The following is a 26,852-nucleotide window of genomic DNA, read 5'->3' on the forward strand; positions in this document are numbered from 1 at the left end:
GTATACTATTCTTACTTGCAATTTCTGTTTGACCCAGTTCCCAAAAAGCGACTTTAGAGTAAACCAGATTGCCTTCCCTCCGTATTTCCTGTGTTATAGCTTCAGTTGCTTTAACGTCCTGCAGCTGGTTGTTATTTTTGTTTTGACTTCCATTAAGCACCGATCTCTGGGTTTTGATTCAGGCTACATCACTCTGAGTGTACGTGTGAGAAGAGCGCAGCGGCTGCTAAGGACTACGCTACCGCTGAACTGGGTCGCGGGTAACACGTTGCTATGGCAACTGCCATTTGCGGCCCTGGGGCCAAGAACTGCTTTTCACTTACTCTTTCTCATTCTTCTCTCTGTTGTTTCTCTCTCGCGTTCCCTTTCTTCACCTCCTTCTCTCTTTCCTTTTTCTTACTCATCCCTTTGTTCCTCTGCTTGCTTTTATCCATCTTGTTGCCGCTCTTCATCTCCATTCACCCTTTTCCTTTTTTTTCTGAAACTCCTGACTTTATGCTGCCTTCAACTCTTTTATTCTATCCCTGTGTCTTTAGCCTTCGCTCTGTGCAGAAAGCAAAAAGAGCAGGCGTCTGTTATCATCCTTTCTCTTAACTCTTACCAGCAGCCACAAATGTATAGTTTTGCACTGTAGGCCGAAGCAGCTCACTTGGAAGGAAAACAAGCTTTTTAACAGTAGGGGGATGTTAATCCTCAGTGGCAGCTTTGACTGTCATATTATTTGCTGCTCTGTTGTTTGACAATATTAGCAGAAAGTCTTTTGTTCTGACTTATTGGTGGGGCACCTTCACAGACAGCCTGTGAAACGTCCCCACAAACTGATGCGTCGTCCTTGGTGTGAGATTGTTGAGGTGATATATGATGCAGCATCGTAGCGGGAGCGTAACATATTGTCTCAGCGATTAACTCCAGTTGGCTCACTGTAAGTGCTGCATGGGCGTGCAGTCATATTTCAGTCGAAGAGCAGAGAAGAAGGCAGAGATAGATGCAGCGAGCTATAAACCAAGAGAGATGGGCCAGCCTCGGTGTTTCACCTAAATTCTACTCTAATGAATAGCCCATTGATTTCCATTAGGGCTGGCTTGAGCTGACCACTCTGGCCTGTCTGTTTCCCATTAGCGCAGTTTTAAACTGAGGCTGACAAACAGTCATAGCCAGAGGCAGACCAGAAGAAGCGGCCTGACCAGTGTTTAAAGAAACCTATGAATTCATCCATGACGCTGCATGGAGCCAAGGAAAATACAGAGTTAACAGCAGAATATAAGCCTTAAAATCCAATCACGCTATCTCAGGATTTGCCTTAAATGAACAAAGTCACCTCGGTCACATCCATGAATAGACCTGGACGATAATATCTCCCGGAAGTTCTTGATTTGCATTTGAAAAAGCAGGGTTATCACGTCTCTTTTGGTTTTATTCTCTTTTCCAAATTAAAGAAAAAGAAAGAAAGGTCAGAAGACTTGCACACTAAATTGCCTGTTGACACAGACGTTTTATAGCAGGATGAAGTGTCAGCCGAGAGCAGCTTTTAAACCTCCTGGTTGTCATTGTATCGACCACCGACTCCATTGCAGGCCCCCTGAGGCCTGGCCTGCTTCTGGGCTCAGGAGTTTAGAGCCATCCAGCCTTATCAGCTGAACTTCTCCATCAGCCCGTTTTCTTCATTAACATTAATAGGATTTGGATCTATTACGCAACGAGGCTCCGCTGCATTATGCAACGTAGAGTCTTCATCAACAGCAACACTCTTTGGAGGGGAGCAGTTGCATCTTAGACTTATGGTTCAGTTATGTTCACGCAGATGTAGACTCTGAGCTTTTAAAGAGGGACATGGGCATTGACCAGAGTGAACATTTCTTTTTAGATCAGAGAAAAACAAAAAACTGTGTGACGTCTGTGCATAAAATCTATTTCAGAAGTTGTTTAAAAATGTGTGTAAGCTTTGTAAAGTAATGCTGTTTATTAAATTGTGAAAATATATGTATGTATATAATCTTTTTTATAATTATTCAAGGGGTGGAATAAAAGTCACACTAAACATTTTTTGTCATTACGTATATGTAAGGATATGTAATTAAATTCAATTTAATTTTATTTATATATCATAAAAACAGTTGCCTAAAGGTGCTTTAAACTGTAAGGTAAAGACCCTTCAATAACAGAGAGATATGTAACGGTTAAAAATGATGCTTGCAAGCTTTTCCTTTATTAGTTTCTACAGTTGAGATTTTTACTCTAAATTCCGCAAGAAGAAAAATTCCTTTTAAACTGTAACAGTGACAGGAAGTGCACATTTTTATACTTGTGCATAGAACAAATCATGTTTCTGGTAGTGAAAGTTTGCTTCATCAGCTGCAAACACAAATTCTCATGTCAATGTGACATTCCCGTGTTCAGCAGGAAAACCTTTTCCCCAGCAGTTTAGCGTGTTAGCATGCTAATCTTTGCTAATAATCAATACTAACAACAGCAAACTACGATAACATACTGAAGCCTGGCTGGTTCAAATTCTAACATTTACAGTAGTCACAGTGTAGTGTGTAAGCAGGTCAACTTTTGGTTTTGGTTTAGAACTAAACCCTGAAGAAATCTGAGGAAGCTAAAATGTTAGCTTTGAAGGCATTTGGTTATCAACTAAAGCATTAATCAAGTAAGATTTGGTGTGAAGAAAGCATATAAGGGATCACCAGTAGTCACCAGCACATGTCACATCGGTTAGCATCATCCACTCTTGTTAAATAATTTAAGTCTGGAACAAATTAATATCCAAAAGATAAGCATTACCATCTGGCTGCACCACTGCATGGATGAATAAAACACAATTTATAATATTCAGGTCGTGGAAGTCAAAGCTAATCCCCGGTCTATTTCAGGAAGCAAAGTGCTATTGTTGTTTTTCCTTTGTCAAGTTATTTATAAGTTAATTAGCTTATTATATAAGTGACTTAATTAAATGGGAACATATAATGTGATAACTAAATTTAAAAGGTAATAATCGCCACATTTAGCTTCAGCATGGTGGAGTATATTTTCTCCCAGCAGTAATTTTATTGATGATTCTTTCCCCCGGGGAGGCTGAAATCCAATCTGCTCCTTTAAGCTCATCAATAACGAGTGTCCACAAGCTTACAACCCTACCATGCTCTCTACTGTGTAGTGGCAGAGAAGGTTTTTTCACTATAAAATGACACTCTTGTTGCATTTTGGTGAAACTTTCTTCCCTTCCGGCCAACCTTGAGATGGTCTTGTGTCTTTCTGCGTATGCACGCATTCAAGTGTGCGGTTTAATTGCTTTGTGTGGGAGGCTATCACCTCGTGTCATCACCTGCCAGAGTCTATTGATTGAGCTTGACGTTGATAGAAGCTGTCAGAGAGTCTTAGCGCCGGCTTGTGTGGATGTTGAAGTGAATTTCATGTTCTGATAGAATCAACTGTCAGATGCATTAAAGAGCTGCGACTAGCACGAAGGGTGTTATTCTCTAATGCTCGCTATCAACTTTAGTAGCAGGGGCTGTCAGCTATAGATCGTCCGATCTCTGCAGACCTTCATGTGCAGGTTCTGAAACACGCGTAATGTGATAAATCACATTTCCAAGGTTTCACATACAGGAATGTCTGAATTGAACAAACTTCTGAAAATAAAATTATGATGCTTCAAAGCTTCCGGTTGGAGCGGGTTGTCATGGAAACAGCAAAGTGGCACGCACAAGACATTTCATTTTGTCTTTTTTCCTGAGTAACTTCGTGGTTTATTCGAGGAGTTATTAAGATTCGAACTCTCGAGCTCAACACAGTGTTTTATTTGCCCTCTTCATCATCAGTCCTTATCCTCTTGATTGTGAGAGGAGCAGAGGCAGCAGGGTGCACAGTGTTTGCAGCACCTGTATCTCCCAAGCCCATAACTCATGCAGGGAGCCTCACACACTGCTGCGGTTAATGGAAAACAAATTTACTAATTCATCATCATCACTGTGTAGAAACTGCTCGTGCACAAGGGATAATTTTAAATTATTCATCACTCTCTTTTGACTTCTGAAAAAAGGCAAAATCAGCTGCAGAAAGCTGGAAAATATGCACACGGGCACAGGCAAATCTCAGTCGTTTTCCGCCTGCCCTAAGAAAATGTCCAATTTGTCAATTTCTTGTTGCATAGAAATCCCAAATACTTAAAGCATAAGAACTCCAAATCTGTTGTAATCATTCTGGTCTACAAAAATAACGTAGCTCATAGGAATTTATTTTAAACCCATGTAGATTAGGTCATGAGTTAATCTTGCAAGTTGGTCATAACAAAGAAAAAAACTAAGTAGTTTTAAGATTTGAGCATGTACAGCATGTACAGTAGCACAGCTTACATGTAATATTCAGCTCAAAGTGAACACACTCTTACTGTGAATGATGCCATGATTAGCCGCTCGACATTCCCGACATGGAGAGGTGTTCTGCTCTGAAAGATGAGCATAAAGCCCTTGAAGCGTGCACGCTTGATTCAGCCCCAGCAGTGCAAACATCCATGCAGGTTTCTGCCTGAGTAAAAATCAAAGAGCGGTGGACAAAAAGGCCCGTCGAGTGTTGCGCTGAGTGTCATCAGCAGAGGCAAACAAGTCTCTATGTGAGATGTCACGTTGCCACAGTCAGCTTTCGTTGCTATCATTAAAATCATACATTTGAATTGCGATTTTGCCATGTGTGTGCTTTCAAATCTGACCTATTTGCTCTTGTATCCTTCCTTAAAGCTTTCTGTCTTTGAAGCTTTCTAGCAGCTAAATGCAAAAGAACACCTATGGCTCAGGCTCTCTTTGTCTCCCCCTATAGGATGCTTCGAGTGCTGCATCAAGTGTCTGGGCGGGGTGCCCTATGCCTCGCTGGTGGCCACCATCCTCTGCTTCATAGGTGTGGCTCTGTTCTGCGGATGTGGCCACGTAGCGCTGACTGGGACTCTGACCATGCTGGAGAATCACTTCTCCAGGGTATCTAGCGACCACGCCACCCTCACTGTGGTGTAAGTCCACTGAGTTTCTAATCCAAGTGTAGTTCATCACTAAGGCGTTCTCTTACTTATGATTTTATCACATGTCACTTATGGAAAAGATTAGACATGGATAAGTCCTGTCACTGTATTTCACTTACTCCCCTTCTTTTACTTAAAAACTGGTATGACCAGAATTTACTGATATTATGCTTGCAATGATCTGCTGAGAAGAACCCGCCACATTGTGTGCCATAACTTAGAACCCTTAAACTGGTAAACTGGTCATGTTAGAAACAGTCAGAAAATTATTACTTAAAAGGTCAAGGTTAGAATTGTATGGAAGAGGATTAGGGCCACTGAAAGGGGGGGAAAAGGGATCTGAGATTAAAATCTGGAAAACAAAAATCCAGCCCCAACCCCCTTTTTTGGCCCTAATCTTCTCCCACAGGACTGAAATATATTTTTTGGTGATTATATTTAAAATGGATCCTGACATAAATATAAATCTTGGGGTGCTTATACACTCTGTAATGTCAGGTATTCAGAAATCTTTATCTAACTTAAGTTAGGCCCACAATGCTGACCTGGATAATCAGCAAAGAAAAGGAGTCGATGGACCGTATAGTTCTGTTTTCATTTATTCAGGTTTTGCAGTTATATGACTGCTAACCACATGACATAAACTATTTTGGATTTGTAAACCAGGTTAAGGTTAAGCAAAGAAAGAAGAAGGAAAAGTTAATTCCATAAATATTTGCTACAGGTTGCTCGCAGCCACGAGGTGAAATTGGTCACAAAGAGATGCAAAACCCAAGAACCTCCTCGTGATTACCTTTAGCTGTGATCACCCAGAGTTTATGTTGAACATGACCCGTCTGCAAACACTTGCCAACTAATTCACTGAGTGATCATGAAACTGTAAAGCCCATGACGCAAAGCAAAAAGGCAAAAAGTGGCATCTACACTAAGCCAACCTCAGGCATGTTTTTATTCACACCTTGTCAGGTGTAGATAATAGACATTTATGCCTTGGAAACACCCAGAGAATCTTGCACTGCCACTGTAAGTTGAGTTGAGTAGGGGTTGCAGAGGGCCATAACAGCCACCGTCTTTCATGCAAACTACATGCATTTGCAGTAATCTGTAGCAACAAGGGTTTTTTTTGGTGCAGCACACTCTTTGTGATGGATTTCTCCCAATTACAGCCTCCGATAATCAAACACCAGCTAATCAGAGAATGCAAACCTTTCCCCAGCAACCAGTGGTTGTATTTTGTCCAATATGGCGAACAACTCTCATCAATGTGCCCCACAAAAGAAACCTCTAACAAATCCCCCTAGTATTTTGGTTTAAACATGTTAAAAAAATAATCCGAAATATAACAAAAGCTCTCATAAACCATAAGTTAGTGGATAGAACTGTCTTTGATTACCTTTCACTATAGTCTACATATCATCATAAAGTTCAAACTCTAGTCAGAGAAAACAGATTTCAGTACGATGGTTATCAACATGGTCTGTTAAGCCTTCCTTTCTGCTTCCTGTTCTCTACTTGTACACATAATAGAATAGAATAGAATTCAACTTTATTGTCATTGCACATGCACAGGTACAGGGCAACGAAATGCAGTTTGCATCCATCCAGAAGTGCTTTAGTGATATAGATATATTACAATATATATTAGCAATAATATAGATATGTGAGTATATTACAGAAATGGGTCTATTATGGTATGTTATAATGTACACGGTATGATGTTGTGAATATTCTATAACTATAAGTATGTACAGGCTGTAGTGAGTACAAGCTATGTACAGGATATGAACAGGATATAAATATGAAAAACTATACAGAATATGAAATAAATAACTTTACAGAATCTGAGATATACAGCTATACAGAAATGGGAACTATGCAAGTTGTAAACAGTTGTAGGGTTAAAAATTATCGAATGTACAGAATGATTATTTACACAGAGCTATACAGTAGTGCAGTTAAGATAAGTGAGATATAATTCCTACAGAGGCTATAAGAGGGGTGTTTCATGTGTCATCTGACTCTTCGTGCTGACAAAGTCATCCCTATGAGTTCTGTCTAGTCCACTCAGAGATGTCGTCAGATTATGATGATAAAGTGGTGATTAAAATTTATAAGGAACATAAAAAAGAAAGAAAGACAAATTCATATTTCGATCTTTATCTATCGTAATCTTGGGATTTAGTGCAGAGCATTAAAATAAACATTTTAACTTAAATTCATGTATTTTAACGCTGCTGTTTCCTTCTTACGTGATGGCTGCACGTTAGAGCTGTGAAACTTTAAATATAAACATTAAACATTACTGTCCCGTAGTCTAACAAAAGAAAAGTTATTATTAAGTTGCCTGAATAGGTGTTTTTGAAAATAAATACCCTAATCCGTTTTTTAATCTAATATTCTAGCTTCAGTTCCAGCAGTGGAGAAAAGACTTAGCAAGAGATTAGAACCAAGTATTAAAACATATATATATTGTCTGCTTCACCAGCTGCATTCAAATGCCAGTGACACTGTGCTGCCGTTCTGCTGCTGTAACATTACACTTCAGCTTCATTCTGAAGCTGCACATATCCTACAGTAGAGTATTTATATTATACTTAAAACATGTTGTGGATAGTAGAATCAGCGAAACTGTGCGATCTGAATCTATTTTAAACTGAAACTCAGAACATAACCTGAGTTATTACAATGATTTAGTCAGGAAAAAGACAGACTGATAGAAAATTCTTTAAGCACAACAAAGCTTCCTGACCAATTAATCCAGCTCTGTATCACATCCCTTTGTCCCAAAAGTCTACATTTTAAGTAAAATTTAAATTATGTATCACAAATGTCTAACCTTAACCAACTTTAGCCACAAAAACTGCATCTAACATTAGCTAAGATGAACCACCATGAGCTAATGGTACTATTATCTAAGGTTACCCAACGATAGTCAATATAATACAATATAATCTTGATCTTTATCTCTTTAAAAAAAGGTAAAAGTAGTTAAATGAAACATAAAATAAAAAGGGTTTTAGCTTACACGAGCTAACATTAAACAGCATAAAACATTAGCTTAGGGTTTCATTGGTGCAGGTTCGTATAACCTTGATGTTTAAAGCTAATTCCTTGCTTTGCCTCTGTTTTTGTTCAGGATTCAGATTTTTCAGTACATCATCTATGGCATTGGCTCCTTCTTCTTTGTGTACGCCATCGTCCTGTTGGCTGAGGGCTTTTACACCACCAGCGCCATCAAGAAGGAGCTGCAGAGTGACTTCAAGACCACCGTCTGTGGACGCTGCATCACTGCCTTCGTATGTGAACACACAAATACACACACGCACACATAAGCAGCTGCAAATCATCACACCCACTGACCCAGTTAGACTTCAAATTAAAGCCTCCAAATGAGACTTAATGACTTTGATGTGTATTTTAAAATGTTCCTGCTTAAAGTAGTTTAGTGGCTTAAAACAACAAACAGAAAACGGTCCTTCAGTATGCTTTACATGCCTGAATAAGGGTCATCAAGTATTTCAGAGACCCAGTCACACGCATTTACACGTTTATGAGCACGTGCGCATGACGAAGACAGATATAAACAAATACTTGCACATACACAAATGCTTAAAATCCCACTCGAGCCTTCAGGGTAACTCTGGCACTGTTTGTCCTTTCTACCCTGATTACTCTAATTGCTGCAGATGTCGGCTAACATTAGCGTAAACCCTGATTTGCCTCTGATTTGTGTCCGTATAAACAATCTCAGCCTTTAAAAAATATTCTTTTCTTTTTTATAAAATCACAATTTTTCTCTTTATTTCCACTTGTCTCCTCTCCTCAGTTCATGTTCCTGACCTACATCCTCTTCCTGGCCTTCCTTGCCATCTTCGGCTTCACGGCGATCCCGGTTTTCCTCTTCTTTAACATGTGGAATACCTGTGCTACCATGAAATCTCCCTATGCTAACATCACTTCTCCTGACTCCATCTGTGTGGATGTCAGGCAGTACGGTCAGTAACTTAGAAATGACGTGAACTGTATTAGTTAAGTTTATGTCTGATGCATTCTTTCGGTGATTGAATGAACCGTACATGTGTGGCATACGTAGATTTTACAAGTGAAATTGGCTGACATTAGCCCATTTGAGCTAGGTTGGCTAGCTAGGTATAGGCTAGCTCATAATTCTCTGAACTTTTATGAGATATTTTGTATCTTTCTGTACTAATATCATAGTTTTCCCTATAAAGGATAAACATTAGTATTGAGAGGCTAAAAAATCGTACATAAATTAGCACTGGAACAATAATAAATGTTCAGATACTGACGATGAGAAATCTGTCAATTTAGTTGTTTTTGAAACATGCAGCCTGTCAAAATAAATTAATCACTTAGCACCAATAAATCTTTGAAAGCCTGGTTTTTATTCTAATAGTCATTGCTGTAAGGCTTTGCAGTTCCCTAGCATTGTTTCTTACCTCCTTCTCCAGTCAACAAGGCCAGTCTGCCCTTTATATTTTTCCTGTAGCTCTTGTTCTGCCCACCTTATGTTATCACAGCTGACACATTTTCATCACAGTTTGTGCAGGAGTAGTACCTGCCAGACAGGTGGGCCTCCATTACTTGGTTATAAACAGTTTGCAAATAATATGTACAGATGATGTGTCGTTTGTAACTCAACAACCATTCCTTGTTGCTCCAAACTCATGTTAGCTCATATGCAGGGCTACATGCAGCCTGAAGGAGAGCTTGTTTATTCAAATGTGCTATATGTAAATTAGGAATAACAAAGCTAAACTGCCTCCTCCTAAACCTATTAGGCTTATTTTATTCTTTTTTCGAATCACATGTAAAACCACATACTGACAATGTATACACAGTGGTTCTTCCTGAGGCAAATGGCCGACCTCACAATGAAAAATATACATATATACACTGTATCTGTTTACTATGTACAGTATAGTATGTATGGAAACATCCAAGAAGATATGCAACATTTGGAAATCATAGGTTATGAAAATCTGTACAAAATATTTTAAAGTGCTGTATAAAATGTAATAGAATTGTGGCATTGCTGCACCAGACCAAAGATTTAGATGATGAAACCTGCTTTCATGCTAATCAGTTCACTTTAAAACCATCTTCAAAAGATGTCTTAAAAAATAATAAATCTGTCATGGTACCGGTCTTTAAAGTTCAGGAGAAATTCCCCTGATCAAGAAATATTCTGGCTAACTTTAAAAAGTCTGCAGCAAAATAGGAAAAACATCCAGGTGCCTCTCTCATTTCCACACAGGCGTTACCTGCAGGCAGAAAACTCTGGAACAATTTTTCAGGCTTATAAACGTCACCTATTCATCTCCAACCACTTTAAATGTCATTGTCTATGCACGAAGAGGTCAAACGAATACATTTAGATTATTGAGAGCGTGACTGGATCTCTATGAAAATCCACCTCAAAGCAGTGTTACAGCACAGCAACACTCCCCTGTGATTGCGTGTGTGGTCATCAGTCTGATGGCCCAACGTACAGTACGTGACCCACATTTGAAAGACAGCTGGCTCGCTTACAAAGTAGGATGAGGATCACATATGCTTCATTGGCTGCGGTGCTGCACTAGCACGGCGTGTGAAATATTAACCCCAATTACTCAGTCGTCAAATTATTGTCAGCAGTTTTGGAGCTCCAGCTGATGAGTGATTGAGGAAAGGTTTTAGAAGCTAAAACAAGCAACTGCACACAGTTTGTTTTTTACAGATAGCAGCCTATAGCAGCAATCCCCTAAAGTGATTCTACAGTAAAAAGAAAGAAAGAAAGAAAGGAAAAAGGGATTCACAATGACCCACATTTTTCCAGCAGCAGCCCTGTTTCCTTTAATCTTTATCTGCGCCTAATGCATAATGCCTTCAATCATATCACACAGTCTCTGGGGAGGAAAAAGCTTCTTGTCTCAGTCCTGTGACGTTTCATCTCTCTGATCCCGCAGGTGTTATTCCCTATAATGCCACGCCAGGAAAAGCTTGCGGAGCCACGCTGGGAGAGATTTGTAACACCAGTGAGGTGAGAGGATGCTGACCTCCTTTGTTTTTTTCCTTATTCCCTCGCTCTCCTTTCCTCCCTTCACTAACCTAGCTTCTCTTTCTCCCCGCAGTTCTACTTGTCCTACCACCTCTACATCGTTGCGTTAGCCGGCGCAGGAGCCACCGTCATCGCACTGGTAAGCTCCTCATGATCCCACCGATGCGGTAGTGTGCCGCTCAAAATATGCATGTTGCTATGGCATGATTATCTGTTTCCACGGCAACCTCTCCGCCTCTCACATATGTCCTTCTATGGGTTTCTGCAGCCCGCCTCTGTGCATGCGCTCACCAAGGGTCAGTGTTTTACTCTGCTGCGGAGGTGGGCTTTTTTGTTTTGAGTCCAGGGAGATGGAGATGCTCAAAAAAAGCATTAAGCAGTACTCCAGATGTTGGCACAGGGTCAGCTGGAAGCTCTGTGTACTTTGATGTGTTACAAAAGGTGGAAAGACATGCTAGAAAAAAGTCACTGAGGAAAACTGGCTTGTACAGTAATGTTGCTCTGGAACATTTTCATTGTTCTCAGGTTGGTTTCTATTAATATATTTGGATGTTTTCTACATTTAGACATCGCTAAACTTCAGTGGGCACAAATCAGTAGTGTGGGATGAGACACTTGGGGATTTGGCACACAGATGTAAAACAGGGTGTAACAGGACATACCAAAAACATGCACGCAGAGGTTTTTGAGCACATTTTGAATGCATGTAATAATAGAAGTAGTAGTAGTAGTATGGAGTTAGTTCCTGTGCTTGAACATGAAGAAAAAATCTTGTATCTCTTCAGATCCACTACCTGATGATTTTGGGGGCCAACTGGGCCTATCTGAAGAGCGCCGCCTCCACGCACGATTACCAGGACATCAAGACCAAGGATGACCAGGATCTGGAGGCTGAGGCACGCTCCAAGGAGGGCCAGAACTCGTCCTCCTACTCATAAGGACAAGAGAGCCCAACACCACCATCCGTCTTCTCTCCACACCACAACCCCCCATCCCCTTGCAACAACTAACACCCACCCTTTCCCTCCGTTAAAACAAACCACCTCGGTCATGTTTGATAGTCCCAAAACCTCCTGATTCTCCATCCTCTTCCCTTCCGCAGTGTTCATTAAGGGTTGTGGGCACGTCCTCACACCTGAGGGGAAGAGAATAGAAAGTCAGGAGAAGTGGCAGGCCCAGACGGAGGCGGATGCTTTCAGAATGGGAGAGCTCGCCCGCGGGGTCGAGCTCAGGTACAGTACATCAGTTCAGAAGCGTCTCTTCCCTCGTGCTTTTGGGCGGCGACTCGTGAACGTGGCCCGGCTGTGATGGCCTCGCGCCCTGAGCCAACACAGCCTCTCGACACACAGCTCCTAACAGCCTAAAAAAGATAAACATTGTTCACTGCCTGCATCGACCATAAAAAGCCAGGCAGTGATCAACTTCCTCTGTTTTTTTGGTGTTTTATATGCATATATATATGAATATGAATATATTGTGCGAATGTGTACGAATGTTGTTGTTTTTTTTAATACTCTCTGAAAAGTATGCCAGATACTATTATGATCTTTTTTCTTCTTTATGTTTTTGCGCTCATAGGTTTTTCTCCTTTACTTTTCTTTCCATCTTTAACTTCTTTTGCTAATGCTCGTTGTTGCACTATTAAATAAAGAAAAAAAAGGGACAATGAAAATCCCTTAAAAAACATGAACCACTCCAATCCCTTCTCTCATAGAAATACCTAAAATTATGTCAAATCATGTGGTATCTCAAGGATTATTATGCATTTACATGATAAGAGTTTATTTACTCATTAAGGCACTCACAGTTTATTTAAGACCGGAGAGGTAGCAACCTTTGAAGCAAGGAAAAGCTTCGAGGAATACGCTCATTTGCTTTCAGGTCAAGGATTAGAGGAAATGATTAAAAGCTGTCTGTATGATTTGTAAAAAGCTTCATCATAGCGCTACGGTTAGCATAAAGACTGGAAACACAAAGACTGGTATTGTGTCTGATTTAAGATGTTTCACTTCAGTGTAGTACACAGTGTACATAATCATGTAGTGTATGAATTTTGATTTGTTTCAGCAAGTCATGCACCTACAGAAACAACAGTTGTAGCGTTGGATCAATTGTTGCGCTAGCTAATGTATTTTGTGAACATTCCTTTTTGTTGAGATGCCGACCAAATATTAACCTAATTCACTCTACAATGAAGATGATTAAGTAATACAAAATGCAAAAATCAATCCAAAAACAAACACAAAAACACTAATGCAAGCAGCTGAAGAAAGATATCTGCTGCTGTTAGCTAGCTAGCTACCTAGCATTGGTAGGGCCTGCTGGCTGAAACATTGTTTGTAAAGCCCTCCTTTTCCAGTTCATAGCTAAAAATTGTTTGATGGGTCCTCCGTTACCACTTTTGGGCTAATAATTAATTGAAGGGCCTTGTTTTTCCAGTTCTTGGCTAATGTTTGCTGGTTCCTCTTTTTCTGTTATTTTTCCGCTACAAGATGGTGGTCATTATTAAAAGTGAGAAGTTCAGCCTTACACACTTCCTGTAGCCATACTTTTTAGTATTAATGCATTTATGCATTCAAAACAGCAAGTGCAAGTAAAGAAGTACATCATTTTAGTACTTTCTTACGCATTTTAGTGCTTGATGTTTATTTACTGACAAAGGTGGTATGGATCTACTCATCTAGCTCTTGGCAAGAAAACATATTAGCATACTTCTGAATATGAAACTGATCTTTTGAAGACCAAAATGGGGTTTTGCTACACTCACCACCAGCCGCAGCAGAAATCAAAGATAAATCTGTCCGGGTCTTAAAAAACAGACACACACCTCAGGTATTAAACCAAGTCTGATTTTCCACCAGTTGTGTACTTTTCCTAAAACATCACCATTTAAACTCTTCTCCAGACTGCAGTCCTGTGTGAATTATACAGTAAAAACTTCTTCTTTCACTTCCTTATTTTGAGAAAGTTCACCTGTAAATAGCCGAATGACCCTAAAAACATGAAATGGCTCCGTTCCCAAACCAATGAGAACACAATCAGTCATTTGCCATGCAATTTTTTTCCCACCAATATATGTAAATGTACCCTTTGAGATATGTGTTTAGCACTCAGATACTAGTTCTGCATTTGATATAATAATTGTAATGTAACATCTTAAATGATATGTCGTGAGAGGGACAAAGTGCAGTCACATGATATGATGGATTGAGGTGCTTGTGACGTATACATTTTAAAATGTGACAAAAAAAAATATAGTGGAAATTGATTTTTAATGTTTTACCAGTTTTAGGCAGCTGAGTTCTTCTTGTAAATTAGTACTAATTATTTTATGGAACATGTCTGTGCTTATTTTTGTTCGACGGCCGACCAAGTGAGTGACTCGAGACATGAGTGGGAGTCACTCTTTTCTTCATTTCTCCTATTTTATTTCCTTTTTTTTTATACGTCATGCCTCTCAAATGAGCCACAGAGACTGTTTTTGGATGTTTACACTGAATAAAACAAGTCAGGAATTTTCAGACATTAATTTTATAACCAGATATTGTTTAATAATCATGAACTATATTCTATATCAGTCATTACTGGTTAGTTCACCCTCAAAAAACACTGAAGAAAACAATTTTTTGAACTTTGATGAGATGAAGCATGTCAGTATTGTCCATGTGTGCAGCTGTCTATTCTGTAAAAAAAAGGACTATATTGCCATGTGTGTTATGTTTGATAAATATACGTGCTTTGCCGCCAGGTCGATGTAAAGGCAAACTTCAATTTCCTATAAGACGATGCGTGTCAGGGTGTTGTTGTTTCCTTGTTATTTGCATGAAGGAGACATGACTGTGTCTTTGCAGTTTTTCAGGTGATGTGTAGTCAATTGTAATGACAACTATGGTAGGCGGTGTTTGCCCCCTTCCTTCCTCCCCTTCCACCCACTCTTTTCTAAAGAAAACTCCATTGTACTTTGATGGCATTGTAGTCCCTGTAGGTGTTTCATTATGGTTTTATTTTTTAAGTTGGAAATAGTTCTATGACTCCTATATAGTGATGATTTTTGTAACCTTCTCTAGTAAAACCGATATTTTTTATTATCGTGACACCGTTGCCTCCCGCCTCTTCCTTGTGATTTTTATGGACACTTATTTAAAAAATTAAAGTGAAAGTATAGATAAGAGACTTCTCTTAAGGCTCCAACTGGTGATTTGAATCAAAAATGTATAAAAAAAAAAAAAGAAAAACACAGCAGAATAGCGCTTGGAGTGCATTTTTGTACAGTAATGGGAACAAAATGCAAAGCTTCAGCTTAAATATCAAACATTTCTCTAAATAAAAAGCAATGTTGAAGGGAAAAGGGTACACATGAGCATATTCTCTTAATGTCGTTATGCTGTTTTGTTATTTTTAAAGAGTGATCTGGATTGATTTGGGATTTAATCATTTTTACTGATCATTTAAACTTTCCAAGTTCATCTTGGTATTTTTTGTGTTATCGTGATGGCAAACAAATGGCATTGAACACTTAATACTTCCTCTTTGGATCGTGCCTTGGCATAGAAATTAATCTTCTGTTCACTGACTGTTCCAATGGATAAATAATCAGATCATCTCAAAATTTTAAGTCAGTAACCTGAAATTTTGACTTGGCTGCCTGTTAAATAAATACATTTTATCTATTTATTTATTTTTCAAGTGGCATGAAGAAGCTTCAATAGTGATCTAACTAAACATTTTAGCGCTAATTAAAACAATCATTTGCATTGTAGCCTTTTTGATCTAAAATAGTAGATAAACACAAGCGTTAATAATTACATTAATTAAGACTCTGTGCCAAATAGCATTAGTAACACCTGTTTGTCTATTATTCTAGCAATGCATACATCAAATTAAAACGTTAGATTAGTTGAATCTTTGAAGTCGTTTCCAGAGTATAAAAATCCTACATGACTCATGAGCTTGGCAGCTTTGCCAGCAGGACAAAAAGAACAAGTCATTTCTGAAATCACAGGTAATTCCAGCTGAGATAATTGTATGCTGCTGCCACCGTCTGTGTCACGGGGAGAGAAAAGTAGATGTTTCTTTCTCAGAATGCCAAAGGAAATTAGCAGATATGATCATTTTTTTCAGGCAAGCATGTGGTTCTAAATATTTGAGCTGTGAAACTACTGAACACCTACAGTTCCAGACTATAAAGAAACTGAAAGACGCCACACAAACTCAGTCTGCCCACACGGGTGTTTTCACTCATGTTCTAACAAAATTGCTGCAAAACATTTTTTATTATTTAATGGATATTATTTAGAGTCCAAGGAGAGCTCTCCTAACATTCAGCCTAATTTCTAACACATCTGAGGTCTAATGCTAACATACAGGAAGAATAGTGTGACGCTGGAACGATCTCACCATTTTCTGACACAGGGGCACCACCTCGTGGATTAAAATGGTACTGCAACACAAGTGAACCGTACAGATACCAGGTGTTTCTCCAGTTTTGGGTTCTGTTTTATTATCAGTTTAAAAAACACAAACTCCTTTAACCATAATTACAGTAATTTAAGCATTACAATAGCTGATGAAAAAATACTAATAAACACAAAACATTAACTCCAGCTAGCAACATTTTGAAAATATCTGGTTTGGCATTATGACGCTGCCAAAATAGAAAATAATATCATTTAGTTTACATCCATTTATGTGTTTATATAGATGGAAAAGAAGGTGTGTCGTGTGTTTCTAAGACAAAAACATTACTAGCTTTAAATTTAGGTTGTTTTCTGAGAGGTATGCATCTAACTCGCAGGTCTGTTTAAGGATAATTAGTATTAAACTGCTGTAAAAGCCATTTTGTAGCTTAGGTTTTACTCCTTCATATTGAGCGCAGCGTCTGCTTCGGTGTGCAAAAACAATCGTAAAGGACTTTCTGTGGCTTCCAGACGCAGCTCCATCAGTGACATAAAAACCATCAGCGAGTCTGAAACACCAACTGGTGGAAATCCTGTGTTTAGTGGTTTAGAGGTGACACAATTTAGCTTGTTTTCTTTGTTTTTTTTAATAAATTGAAAACCCCATTTGAGTTATTCACAATTTATAAATCGAAACATCCAAATGAGAAATGTTAATGATTCAATTTGTTTCTGTGAGAGACTGAATGTAACCGACATCATAACGTGTAGAAATCATGAATAACTGCACAAAACTGCTGATTTGCATCAAGACTCCAGCCGAGGACGTCACAGGCTGCGTTGTGGAGGAGCTGCTGAGCCACCGCCAGTTCCCATTTTCTGCAGAAAACACACTCCCTGTGTGCCCTCTGCAGGAGTATCACATGATCTCCTGCTCGCTCACTTCCTGTCACACACTGAAGGCTGAGCTCAGCAGCAGCTGTTCTGAGCCTGACTCTTCCTCTGCAAGTCCACCGTGTTGGTGTCAGTGCTGATGAGGTGACCATCTCTGTCATCTGTCATCTGAATGCGACGCACTGCCTCCTCAAAGGCCGACGCTACATTCGTAGCGTCCCTGGCGCTCGTCTCAAAGTACGGGTGTCCGCCGTTTTCGCGACACCACTTTCGAGCGTCCTCCCCAGACACCTGACGCTCAGGGATATCCAGTTTGTTTCCCAGCACCACAAAGGGGAAGCTGTCGGGGTCCTTTATGTCAGCATAGTAAGTAAACTCCTTCTTCCAGTTCGCCAGGTTTTGGAAACTCTGTCCGTCGTCCAGGCTGAAGGTGAGCAGGCAGCAGTCGGAGCCGCGGTAGAACGGCGTGCGGAGGCTGCGGAAACGCTCCTGACCCGCCGTGTCCCAGATCTGCAGGGTGACGCGGCGCCCGTCCACCTCCAGCTCTTTGTTCAGGAACTCCACGCCTATGGTGTGGAAGAGGTGCGAGTCGAACTTGTTGGTGACGTATCGGTTCATGAGTGACGATTTGCCCACGCCACCGTCCCCCAGAAGGATCACCTTTAAGAGAGCGGATTTGGACATCATGAAGCCTGGTGCTTTGGACTGACTACTCTGAGCAAGGAGACCGCACGGGACGGCCGAACGATGAAGGAAGCAGTTTGACCTGCAGAGGAAAAAAGTCACGATCAACTCAAAGAATCGTTTTAAATATGGAAATGTTCAAACAAAAGAAAATAAAAACAGATCTATTTATTTTACTTAAGTTCCAAATGTTCATGGTAATATGATGAATGAAGGTGGTCATACCAAATATTCACCCTCAAGCTGGTTGGAATTGCACATGCTCTGTTTGTGCCTCATCTACTGTAATCGCATGTATGTTTGCATCAATTCAGTAAAACGCCCCATTTTCCTAGAGAAACTTTCACAGCACTGCACAATGATATAAAAACGAGACAAACAGACGAATTCGTTCGGCTCTGCACTGCAGTATTAGTACTCTACCAGTATATATGTGCAAAAGTGGGGTACACAATGTAGCTCCAACAGCAGGCGGAGGCAAAATACCTTCATTTAAGGTCATAAGTACAAAAGTATGTTATTGAATGCGCTTCAGAAACATTGTGTTCAAGAAGCCATTCAGCTAAACAGTAAATAAAGGTAAGAATTATGAGGAAGCATGAGAATGAGGAAGGATGAGGCTACCTGCAGGGTGTGGTTGTTTGCTCCACAACACGCTGCAAGGTTCAAAACACTTCCAGTTAGTGACCTTGTGCTAAACAATACTCCCAGTGACATTAATTCCCATTTTTAGCTGCACAATTTATGTTTAAACAGGAACTATTGAAATGATTTCATATTGTTATTCTTGGATTCTACTAAAGTAGCTTTGCATGATTTCAGCGTTCAGAATAATCCTCATTTATCTGATATAGGGGCTTGGAGCAGCCTCTCAGTTCATCTTCTGTGTCCTCTTGTTCTGATTGGCTGCCCATCATAGATTCGAGTTTTGTGAAATTTAGATGTAAAAGAAGTCATATGTGAAAAATGCTAACAGGCACTGCACGTTTACAGTTTTCTAATCAAGAGTTCTTTAAATAATCGAGGAAATAAACTTGCAGTTCAATTATTAAAGAACAAAAGGTGAATCTCACACAAAAAAACTTGGGTTACTCATAAATTACTAAAGAGAAAGCCGAACCCTGGGGTGTGCATTGCTGTTGGATTCAACACTATCAATCCTGCAAATAAGAGAATATCGTCGATAAATCGTTGCACATATGAGCTGGAAACAGCAGCTGAACCAAAGGAGAAGGAAAATTTGTCACATTTGCTTTCTTTGTTTTTCTGTATGAGCATCTTCCACACATTGACACGTTGCTTTACAAATACTTTGAGATCAGATGAACTGTGGGTTGCACGGTCACAACAAAGGAAGGTCCAAATCCATCCTCTGTGGCCTTTCTGTGTGGGTTCTCTCTCAGCACTGTGGCTTCCTCCCACAGTCCCAAAACAATCACGTTAGACTAACTGGTGACTCTAAACTGGCTGTAGCTGTGGATATGATCATGACAGTGGTTTGATCTGTGACAGACTGACAACCTGCCTGCGTATCACAGCTGGAGCAGACTCCTACCACAACCCTGAATTGGAGAAGTGGAAGAAAATGGATCATTAAAACTTCTCCAAGTTCTTTTGTGGCCTTCAAGTATTATTTGCACGATTTCCAACTTGGACCACGTGAACATCTGATTCAAGTCAGTAGACTAGCTAATCCTATTAAACCACCACAGCCCCCTCATTACTCTATGCAACAAATACACTTGCTACTATACCATGTGCACAATGTTGTGCATGAAATGACCCCTGCTAAACATCACATGGACATGATCACAGGACTGCTGAGTCATTCACAAGAGAGTTTTCCTCACCGTTACTTCTGCACATCGATCACTTCAGCATCAGCTGCCTGTAAGACAGACAGAGAGTCGCAGATCGTGAAGTGGCCAAGGGTTTAACCCACGAAGGCTCAGCGGCAAAGACAAAAAACAGCCTAATGAGGATTTAAGTGCAAATGTAATCCTGTCCCACACACTGGCATACTTTTCATGCACCTTCAGGATAACAGTCTTCAGGATCATCTCTGAGGCAAACGTGGGCACTCTAACGGCTTTGTCACACGAACACCATCACCTCATCTATCACAGCCACGGTGAGACTGCACCGCCGCATTACTCACACAGGTACCAATCCTTATGTTCTACGTTTGATGTCATGCATGCAGTGGGTTTCAGTGGCTGAAACACTCCTTCAGCGTAATACAGTCTGTCCTCAAATCCTTTTTACAATGCTACCATTTTGTTTGATTATTCTAAAAGTACACTAATTATCATTTGTAGTTTTCTGCAGGATTTTGATCCTTTGACTGTCAAGAGAACAAATATGGTAGTTCAACCACTGCAGAGACGACAGAGACACAGAAAAGGCGGCATGAACACAACAGGGGACACAGCAGAGGAGGAAGGAGCAAAGAGAAACATTTAAGATTTCATAAAGCACACGTGAGACACATAAAGTGGAAAAAGTGGGTGGTTTTGACTGGTTTAACGCTCAGTTTCACTTCACTACAAAGTCTATTATGACTTCTGCCTTCTCCACACACGGGGGTGAAGTAAAGGAACCAAAACAGCCCATGCTGCTGTTCCACATGTCCATGATGCTGCTTCCAGGTGACGGTGCTTGCTAACGGCTCTAAATAACCATGACTGTGACTTTAAGTTATTGCTCAGACACGTTTCTGAGCATTGTTATATAATATGTCCTACATGTAAAAATCACGTGCTGTCTGCAACAGTTTAGGGGAAGAACGGACTAAACCCACCGCTCCATAGGAAAGTTTGAGTTGCAGAGTCACCTCTGACTGAAAAATAGGCTGAAGGACCAAAGTGGGGCAAATAATGTCTTTGCAATTAAAACTTTAAGCACAGAGCTGCTCAAAGAACCTGTGACAGTTCTAAAAGCAGCAATGCAGCAGAAAAAAGAAACGGGAAAGAACCCACACACACACACACAGTCACTCACTCAAGAGTCATGTGCTTCATTCAGCAGGATACAATTTGAAGAGAGGGCTGCTATGCGTCTGTGTGTGTCTGTGTGTGTGCGCGTCTTTATTTTTCCTCCATGAAAATGTGCGTTTCCTCCCAATGTTGCACTTCTGAGCCTTCAAAATAAAACAACCTTGTATCCTGCATCTTCAAATCAAAGCAGCATCCATTATGCTCAGTCAGCAGGGTAATCATCAGCCGTGAGTCACGGCAGCACAGGCCGTTCAGGTGACACACCTCAGCTGAGGGAGAGCTAATAATTGACAGTATTATATCCGTAAACAACACGAAGAGCTGAAACAGCTGCAGCCACATGTGATACCAGTTAAGCCCTCTCAGACAGCTGGCTGTGTGTAGGCTGTAAACGTCGCCGTGAGAGGCACAGGAAGCGTTTGCACTATAAGTTACTACATTATAATGACAGCACAGAGTCAGCATTCTGGGGCTTTCCAGCTGGCAAACACGCACTAGATCCATTTTCGGACACGCAGGAAACCTCGAGTAACGCTTATGTTTTTCATAGTTTCTTTATTATTATTATTATTATTATTATTATTATTATTATTATTATGATTATGATGATGATGATGATGAATAATGTTGTCATTTGTACCACTTGCTGACAAAACAGCATTAAACAGTTAAAGGAAACACCTCGATGAAACAGCCATACACTAAGTTTGCTTTCAAATTAGGTGTTCATCACTGCAGAATCGGCGCACATGACGTATGAAAATGTTATTATTGTTACGCGTATTTAGTCGACGTCAAAATCTGGAGACAAATCCTTTTAAAGAGAAGTCTGAGCTTGTCCGATAATGGAAGCCTCTCGTAAAACTGTTGCTGTCCGATAATGGGCGCGCTGGTAGTTGCACATTCCCGACTTTCCTAATCCAATTAAACCCACAGAAAGTTGGTATTTTCGCGGTTGAAACTGAACTTTTCGCCTTTCGGTAACCGTACCTGTCGATGTGCCAATCGGTGCTGGATTCTAGCGGTTAAATTCCTCCCGTTTTCCCCGATGGGCCGCTGCTGATAGCCGGTGACATGGCGCTGCGGTGTCCCTGCCGCTGCTCTCTGGCCCCGCAGCTGCGGATGACGCTCATATGACCCGGCAGGGGCTGTCACGCCTCCCGTCACCAGGCGCGTTCCTGGATCAAACCGACGCATCCACAGTCTAGTGTGAGTTTCTCACTGTGAAGAAATGAAAGTGAAATATACAGTTGGCAGTGTGTGTGTGTGTGTGTGTGTGTGTGTGTGTGTGTGTGTGTGTGTGTGTGTGTGTGTGTAGGTTTGAAATAGACACTGCGATCCTCCAAAGTGTTCCAGAATAAGGCAGAAAATGACAGAAAGCATAAGAAAATCAAAGATTTCACAGTTTTATTGAATTATATTAAGATTTTTGTCTTGTTTTTGTTTCGTTAAATACACGTTTACTACTTCAGGCCTCTACAAACCACCACTATGACATGTTTGTATTAAGAGGTTTTAAGCAGATATGAATCGTTTGAAGGGATCATAATCCACAAACTGCAACACCGTCCCTCCTGCACTACAACAACAAGTGCAAATATTAAACATTTATGCACCTCTGTAGGTTTATTCGTCTGCAGAAGTAAAGAGCTCAGACTAATGTTTTGCAAATATGTACGAGAAGGAAAGGAGGTACAGCTGTGGTAAGAAGCTTACATACACTCTTCATGAGTCACATGGCCATTCTGGGCTTTTAATTATTCGTGGGGCTGTTGAATGATTGTACTACACACATGTTTGATGAGTTTAGAAAACTAAAACTGGGTGCAAAAGTTCAAATTTATTTTGGATTTTCTCTAAGCCACACAGGGTCAAAAGTATAAACACACACACTCATATTTGGTTGTTGCTTTGCCAGTTGTACTTCAACCAGATGCTTTTCATAGCCATTAACAATCTTTGGGTATAATTCTGTATATTTTATTAATGATTCTTCCCAGAGGAGTGGAGTTCATTTAAATTGGTTGGTTTCTTTGCACAGCACTGGCTTTTAGTCATAGTCCACACATTTTTAGGACTGAGGTCAGGACTTTGAGAATACCTAAGATTAATGTTAGCCTGCTCTATCAATTTCAAAGCGAAATTTGATAAACTTGATGTGTGTTTGGGATTATTGTCCTGCTGAAACACCCGACTGTGTCCAAGTTCCAATTTGAGGTTTACTTGAAGAATTTGGAGGTAATAATCCTCCTTCTTCATTATTGCATCCACCTTGTGCTGTATACAGAACCACTGGCAGCAAATCAGCCCAAGAACATGATGCTACCACCACCAAAACATACATCATCGGCTTGTCCATGTGAGCAACTGTTAAATTTCATTTGACCTTAACAGTGTCAACTTTGGACCAGGGGATAGAACTCACTTTACCTTGGACAGTGACACTGGTGTTCCAGGATTTTCCAGTCCATTTCAGGCTTGAGCCTTGGTGGTTCCTGGGCTGTTCTGGAATATCCTAACCAATTTCATCCTAACAAATCTGACATTCTGGTTCTTTTTCCAATGGTGACACATCTGTACAATTGTTTGAACTGACAATTATGGAATCTGCAGTTGCTTAGAAATGGCTCCAAGAGACCTTCCCAACTTGCGTATCCATCCATTCTCTTCCTTCCTTCCTTTTAACCAATTCAGGGAACCAGGAGGGCTGAAACCTATCCCAGTTACCATAGGATAGAGGCGGGGTACACCCTGGACAGGTTGCCAGTCTGTCGCAGGGCTAACACAGAGAGACAGACAACCATTCACACTCACATTCACACTTACGTGCAATTTAGACTCATCAGCTAACCTAACCCCTCTAACTGGACTGTGGGAGGAAGCCGGAGTAACCAGAGAGAATCCAAGCAGACTTGGGGAGAACATGCAAACTCTACACAGAAAAATGGTTGATTCAAACCCAAGACCTTCTTGCTACAAGACAGCAGTCCTAACTATCTCGCCAACAGCTGCCACTCCAACTTATGTAAATCTACAAGTCTCTTCAGTGAGTTCCTTGAATTTTCCAGTTGTTCTGAGTATTCTGAGTCAGTCCAATGAGTGCTGTCAAACAAATCCTTTTTATGCTGCAAAGATAAACTCCCTGCTGCACCCAATCATAATCCCTAATGAGGAGCTAATAGGCCTTAGCTTTGTTAAGACGTTGTAGAACCTGCAGCACATGACTGTTCTTTAGAGTAATTAAAAATGGATTCCATACAATCGTTCCACCCTTAAAACAAAACAGCTCAAAGAAACCATTAAAAGCCCAAAACTAGCATCACAGCCATGCCCTTGATGAGCAGATGTAAACTCCTCACCACAGCTGTATGTGGCTGCAGAGCATCAATCTGACAGGCCACGCCACTAAAATGCTCCTTATCTACTAAAAAGATAAGGAGCACGTGCGAGGAGATGGATTACAGACAAATGCACCAGTGTTGAGACACCAAACACTTACTGGAAAGATATGGTTTGTTTGTTTTTTCATATTTGGCCATTTTACCTTCGGCCATCCTGGAATGAGTCTGCTGCAAAGATCAGAAAAGCTGCAGTGGGCCAGGACGTGACATAAATAATGACGCAGGAAGAAGAGCTGAGGATAAAAATAAGTGATTTTCTCTGTAATATCTTCACACACACATAAAGACTGCTTCATGTGACATCACAGTGACGTGTATGTGAGTCATTGTGCCACGCTGGCTGGAGCACCACGGGATATCCGCCCCTCCGGCTGCTGGGGAGGGCAGATTACTGGCTCACATGCTCAGAGTACTTCGGGGGTCACATGTCTCATCTGCTGGATTCAGTTTGCCACAAATGAATGGGATACTGTAGAGCAGAGGCATGTTTTAAAGAATTCCCCGCCAGTGGTCAAGGCATTAATGGATCTTTAGATCAGTAATGTAAGAGAGAGCGGCCAGTAAAAGCAGTTAAATGAGCTACTGTAAGTAGAAATAAAACGAAGGGCTATTACAGAGAGTAGAGACACAGGAAATGATTCAGCGGGAAGAAGATGACGACAGCTGCTTCTTGAAAACCCATGGTTTCAGTCGGAGACTGCAATGACTTGGCATTTCAGCCAGTAAAGATACAGTTTATGCTTTCAGCTGTGGGTTTGAGTGGTCACTTCATGAAAGACAAAGCACAAATCCTGTGGGAAAAATCTGGTTTAAACCACAAGTTTCCACTCTGCATCCCATGTGACCAATCCTCCTGTTTCAGAGCTGAGTTTATGACACTCAAATCATGTAACTGGTCACAGGAAAGCCTTTATAATACCAAATGATGTACTAGGGGTGCAATTTTACAGCGGGCAGAACAGCTGAAACAACCAATCAACTAAATGGCTGGTGATTCATCTGCAACAATGGCAGATTAAGTCAATGTATTATGTAAATGTGTAAAGAAAAGCCTTCAAAATGTATTATTTCAAAACTAGCAACACTGAGTATCTGAGCTAGGAATCTAAGAAGGTCATGTTCCAGATTTCTGAACATTTTTAACTCCATAGACTTCAAAAATAAGAAAGTAAATCATTAATGAAAGTTCTACACAGCATGACTGTTAAAAATCTGTTATTTTCATTATCAGTTAGCCTGCTCTTAGCTGCTGAGTCATGTATGTTATCCATGTGGATTCAGAGGCAGACCCAGCTGCTGTGGTACCACTGCTGGCCACACCGGCTGCAGGTCACAAAGGTCATTGCATCCTCGTCTGGGCCGCCCTGCCTCACCCACGCAGGCAAGAACAGAACCCCTCTGGACACCTGCGTCACCCTACAGTCGGACCCCCCGCATCTTTTGCAGCGAATCTTCTCCGTCCGCGTCCCCTCTATCCCTTGAGGAAGCTGCCTCTCACTCACGCCCTGGGAGGAGTACTCCTCCCTCAGCTGCCGCAGCTCTGCGCTGGCCATATCCTCCGCAGACATGCGGGCGAAGGCCTCGGGGGACAGGGAGCCGCTCAGGAGGCCCTGATGCAGGTGGCCGCTTTTGGGATTCCTCAAGTTGGCCACCTTGCTCCTCACACAGGCTTTATATTTGACCTGGTTGTGTTTATGAAGTTCGTGGACGTGCCGCTCGATGTCTCGCGCCAACTCAGCAGCCTTGTGCTGATCGGGAGCAGAGGGGCAGAGGGCAGCAAGGAGGAGCTGCACGCATTTGGTCCTCACGTTATCTGGAGATGAAGCAGAAGTATGAGCTTTGGGTCCAGGTTTAGCCTGCATAGATGACTGTTCTCCTGCAGCATTCCCCTCTCCACCATCACATGTTTGGGCAACAACCGCACCACCCACGGCCTCTTTTGGTAAAGAAACACCGGCAGGGAGCTCAGGATCCTCACTCTCCTCTGTGCACTTCACCCCTTGCCTGTCCTTCGTGTACTGTCTCTTCCACTTGGACAGCAAGCTCTTGACTGTCTTCTTCACGCTGTCATCATTGCAGGTTCTCAGGAGCCTGTAGAGCACTTTGACGATGTCCGTTGTTTCCAGCTGTTCCGCTGTGACGTGAGACTTCTGGAGGTCACCAAGGAGGGTCATGATGTTCCCATAGCGTCTGTCTGCACTGAATTTCTCTATCTGAAGAGCACAGCGGAGCATCTCCTTTGGATCCATCGTGGCTGCAAAGACACAAAAGCAAAGATGAAACAATGAATGTTTTTTTCTTAATGTGGTGATGTTTGCCCCTCACTGCAAAATGAAGCAGTGCTCTCCTGAAAGCACAGCAGTATGTACCACTTAGAAACACATTAAAATAGACTTTTGCACGTGTTTA

General features: G+C 41.1%; 3 protein-coding genes across 11 annotated transcripts in view; 1 reads left to right on the forward strand and 2 right to left on the reverse strand.

The window, feature by feature from the left end:
• Positions 1–15,166, forward strand: part of LOC309700781 (neuronal membrane glycoprotein M6-b-like) — a 49,559-nt gene extending 34,393 nt beyond the window's left edge. For both annotated transcript variants that reach the window (XM_082524583.1, XM_082524582.1), the window contains exons 2-7: positions 4,816–5,002; positions 8,148–8,307; positions 8,838–9,006; positions 10,981–11,054; positions 11,146–11,211; positions 11,858–15,166. In XM_082524583.1, coding sequence (XP_082380709.1) covers positions 4,816–5,002; positions 8,148–8,307; positions 8,838–9,006; positions 10,981–11,054; positions 11,146–11,211; positions 11,858–12,010 — 809 coding nt within the window. In that variant the 3' untranslated portion in view covers positions 12,011–15,166. The remainder of the gene's footprint in view (positions 1–4,815; positions 5,003–8,147; positions 8,308–8,837; positions 9,007–10,980; positions 11,055–11,145; positions 11,212–11,857) is intronic.
• A 1,924-nt stretch (positions 15,167–17,090) lies between these two features.
• LOC309700782 (ras-related protein Rab-9A-like) lies at positions 17,091–22,350 on the reverse strand. 4 transcript variants are annotated; one of them, XM_082524587.1, is made up of 3 exons: positions 22,033–22,144; positions 19,897–19,934; positions 17,091–18,022 (listed from the first exon to the last, which is right to left on the reverse strand). In XM_082524587.1, the coding sequence occupies exon 3, from the start codon at positions 17,978–17,980 to the stop codon at positions 17,438–17,440; it is 543 nt and encodes a 180-aa protein (XP_082380713.1). In that variant the 5' UTR covers positions 17,981–18,022; positions 19,897–19,934; positions 22,033–22,144; the 3' UTR covers positions 17,091–17,437. The 4 variants fall into 4 exon arrangements, with proteins under 4 accessions (XP_082380713.1, XP_082380712.1, XP_082380710.1 ...); XM_082524586.1 differs by having other exon boundaries at positions 17,091–18,128; XM_082524584.1 differs by lacking the exon at positions 19,897–19,934 and having other exon boundaries at positions 22,033–22,350.
• Positions 22,351–22,432: 82 nt separating this feature from the next.
• Positions 22,433–26,852, reverse strand: part of tceanc (transcription elongation factor A N-terminal and central domain containing) — a 42,708-nt gene continuing 38,288 nt past the window's right edge. For all 5 annotated transcript variants that reach the window (XM_082524579.1, XM_082524578.1, XM_082524580.1 and 2 more), the window contains one exon: positions 22,433–26,697. In XM_082524579.1, the coding sequence (XP_082380705.1) occupies positions 25,721–26,692 (972 nt within the window). In that variant the 5' untranslated portion in view covers positions 26,693–26,697 and the 3' untranslated portion in view covers positions 22,433–25,720. The remainder of the gene's footprint in view (positions 26,698–26,852) is intronic.

This window comes from Aulonocara stuartgranti (assembly GCF_965226115.1).
Source record: "Aulonocara stuartgranti genome assembly, chromosome: 23".
NCBI classification, from domain to species: Eukaryota; Metazoa; Chordata; class Actinopteri; order Cichliformes; family Cichlidae; genus Aulonocara; species Aulonocara stuartgranti.

Bases quoted from the DNA above. Each gene is read 5' to 3' on its own strand.
- LOC309700782 (XM_082524584.1), bottom strand. From the start codon at position 22,239: ATGCGTCGGTTTGATCCAGGAACGCGCCTGGTGACGGGAGGCGTGACA. The intron at 18,023-22,032 runs GTACGGTTACCG...GCTCTCTTAAAG, and splicing joins ACCGATTGGCACATCGACAG to GTGATCCTTCTGGGGGACGG.